Here is a 1,191-nt window from a genome sequence, read left to right on the forward strand (position 1 = left end):
TTTTTTTTTTTTTTTGGATGAACTGGTAATGGCAGTAAAACTAATGCTTATGATGTGGTAGACATTACCTATAACTGAAATTACTGACATGGACAGTAATGCAGCTTGTAATAAAAACAAATACTAATGCTGTAGCTGTTTGAGGACACAAACTTCCTCACTGAACCAAACATTACATTTATTTAGCCAGTTAGTGAGAACCAGTTTATGGTGTATATTCTGGGTATTTTGTGACTGATATGGTTTTGTGTTACAGTATCAAGTGGGGCAGCTGTTCTCAGTGGCTGAAGCAAGTAAAAATGAGACGGGTGGTGGTGAGGGCATTGAGGTACTCAAAAATGAGCCCTACGAAAAAGACGGCGAGAAAGGACAGTACACACACAAAATCTACCNNTTTTTTTTTTCTTCTACCTTTTCTCAATCTGATTATTTGATCCCATAATTGCCTTTCTACAGTGTAATAGCACTGTGCTACCAGGCAGTGGCAGCATTGTCTTTGTTGTGAAGTCTTCCAGTTTGATCATTTTCCACCTACGCAATCTTTCCTCTAGAACTTCGGATAACTGAGGGAATATTTCTTCCTTCTCCCTTTCTCCACCTAAATTCACCTGTTCCCACCGTCTTTCCCCACCTTACAGTAAAGTCCCAGGGTTTGTCAAGCTCTTAGCTCCTGAAGGTGCCCTTGTATTCCATGAAAAAGCCTGGAACGCCTACCCCTACTGCAGAACCAGTGAGTCCCCCTCCCCATATCTTTACCTTTGCTTTGCCCTGAAGCCTGTATCCCTCTCCATGGTTAAATACGCTGGTGTTATTTGCATCATGTCACTGTATTTTCTGTCACTGTGAATTTGTAGTGTTTATTTGATTGTATATGTATGTAATGGTGTTTTTTTTCCCCCACCTTTTCTCCTCATGCCTAACCTTGGTCCAGTTGTGACGGTATGAAGCCTTAAATGTTGTTTGTTTTCTTCTATTTATATATATTTTTTTAATTTTAATCATCAAAATATTACTTCGACTAAATTTAAGGTTTTACATATGCTTAATTTACTTTCTGTACATTTAGATCTGAAATATCCTCTGTGACTCTTCTTTCCAGAATGAGTATATGAAAGACAATTTCTTCATTAAGATTGAGACATGGCACAAACCAGACCTTGGGACACAAGAAAATGTGAGTAACATCTACAT

General features: G+C 38.3%; 1 protein-coding gene across 1 annotated transcript in view; it reads left to right on the forward strand.

Annotated features, from left to right (window-relative positions):
* LOC118325788 (phosphatidylinositol transfer protein beta isoform-like) overlaps nucleotides 1–1,191 on the forward strand; it is a 3,179-nt gene that overhangs the window by 1,712 nt on the left and 276 nt on the right. Inside the window, exons 2-5 of the mRNA XM_035658610.1 lie at nucleotides 257–396; nucleotides 633–730; nucleotides 932–939; nucleotides 1,100–1,174. Of these exons, the coding sequence (XP_035514503.1) occupies nucleotides 257–396; nucleotides 633–730; nucleotides 932–939; nucleotides 1,100–1,174 (321 nt within the window). The remainder of the gene's footprint in view (nucleotides 1–256; nucleotides 397–632; nucleotides 731–931; nucleotides 940–1,099; nucleotides 1,175–1,191) is intronic.

This window comes from Morone saxatilis, unplaced genomic scaffold, assembly GCF_004916995.1.
Source record: "Morone saxatilis isolate NCDOM2014 unplaced genomic scaffold, NCSU_SB_2.0 Contig16, whole genome shotgun sequence".
NCBI classification, from domain to species: Eukaryota; Metazoa; Chordata; class Actinopteri; family Moronidae; genus Morone; species Morone saxatilis.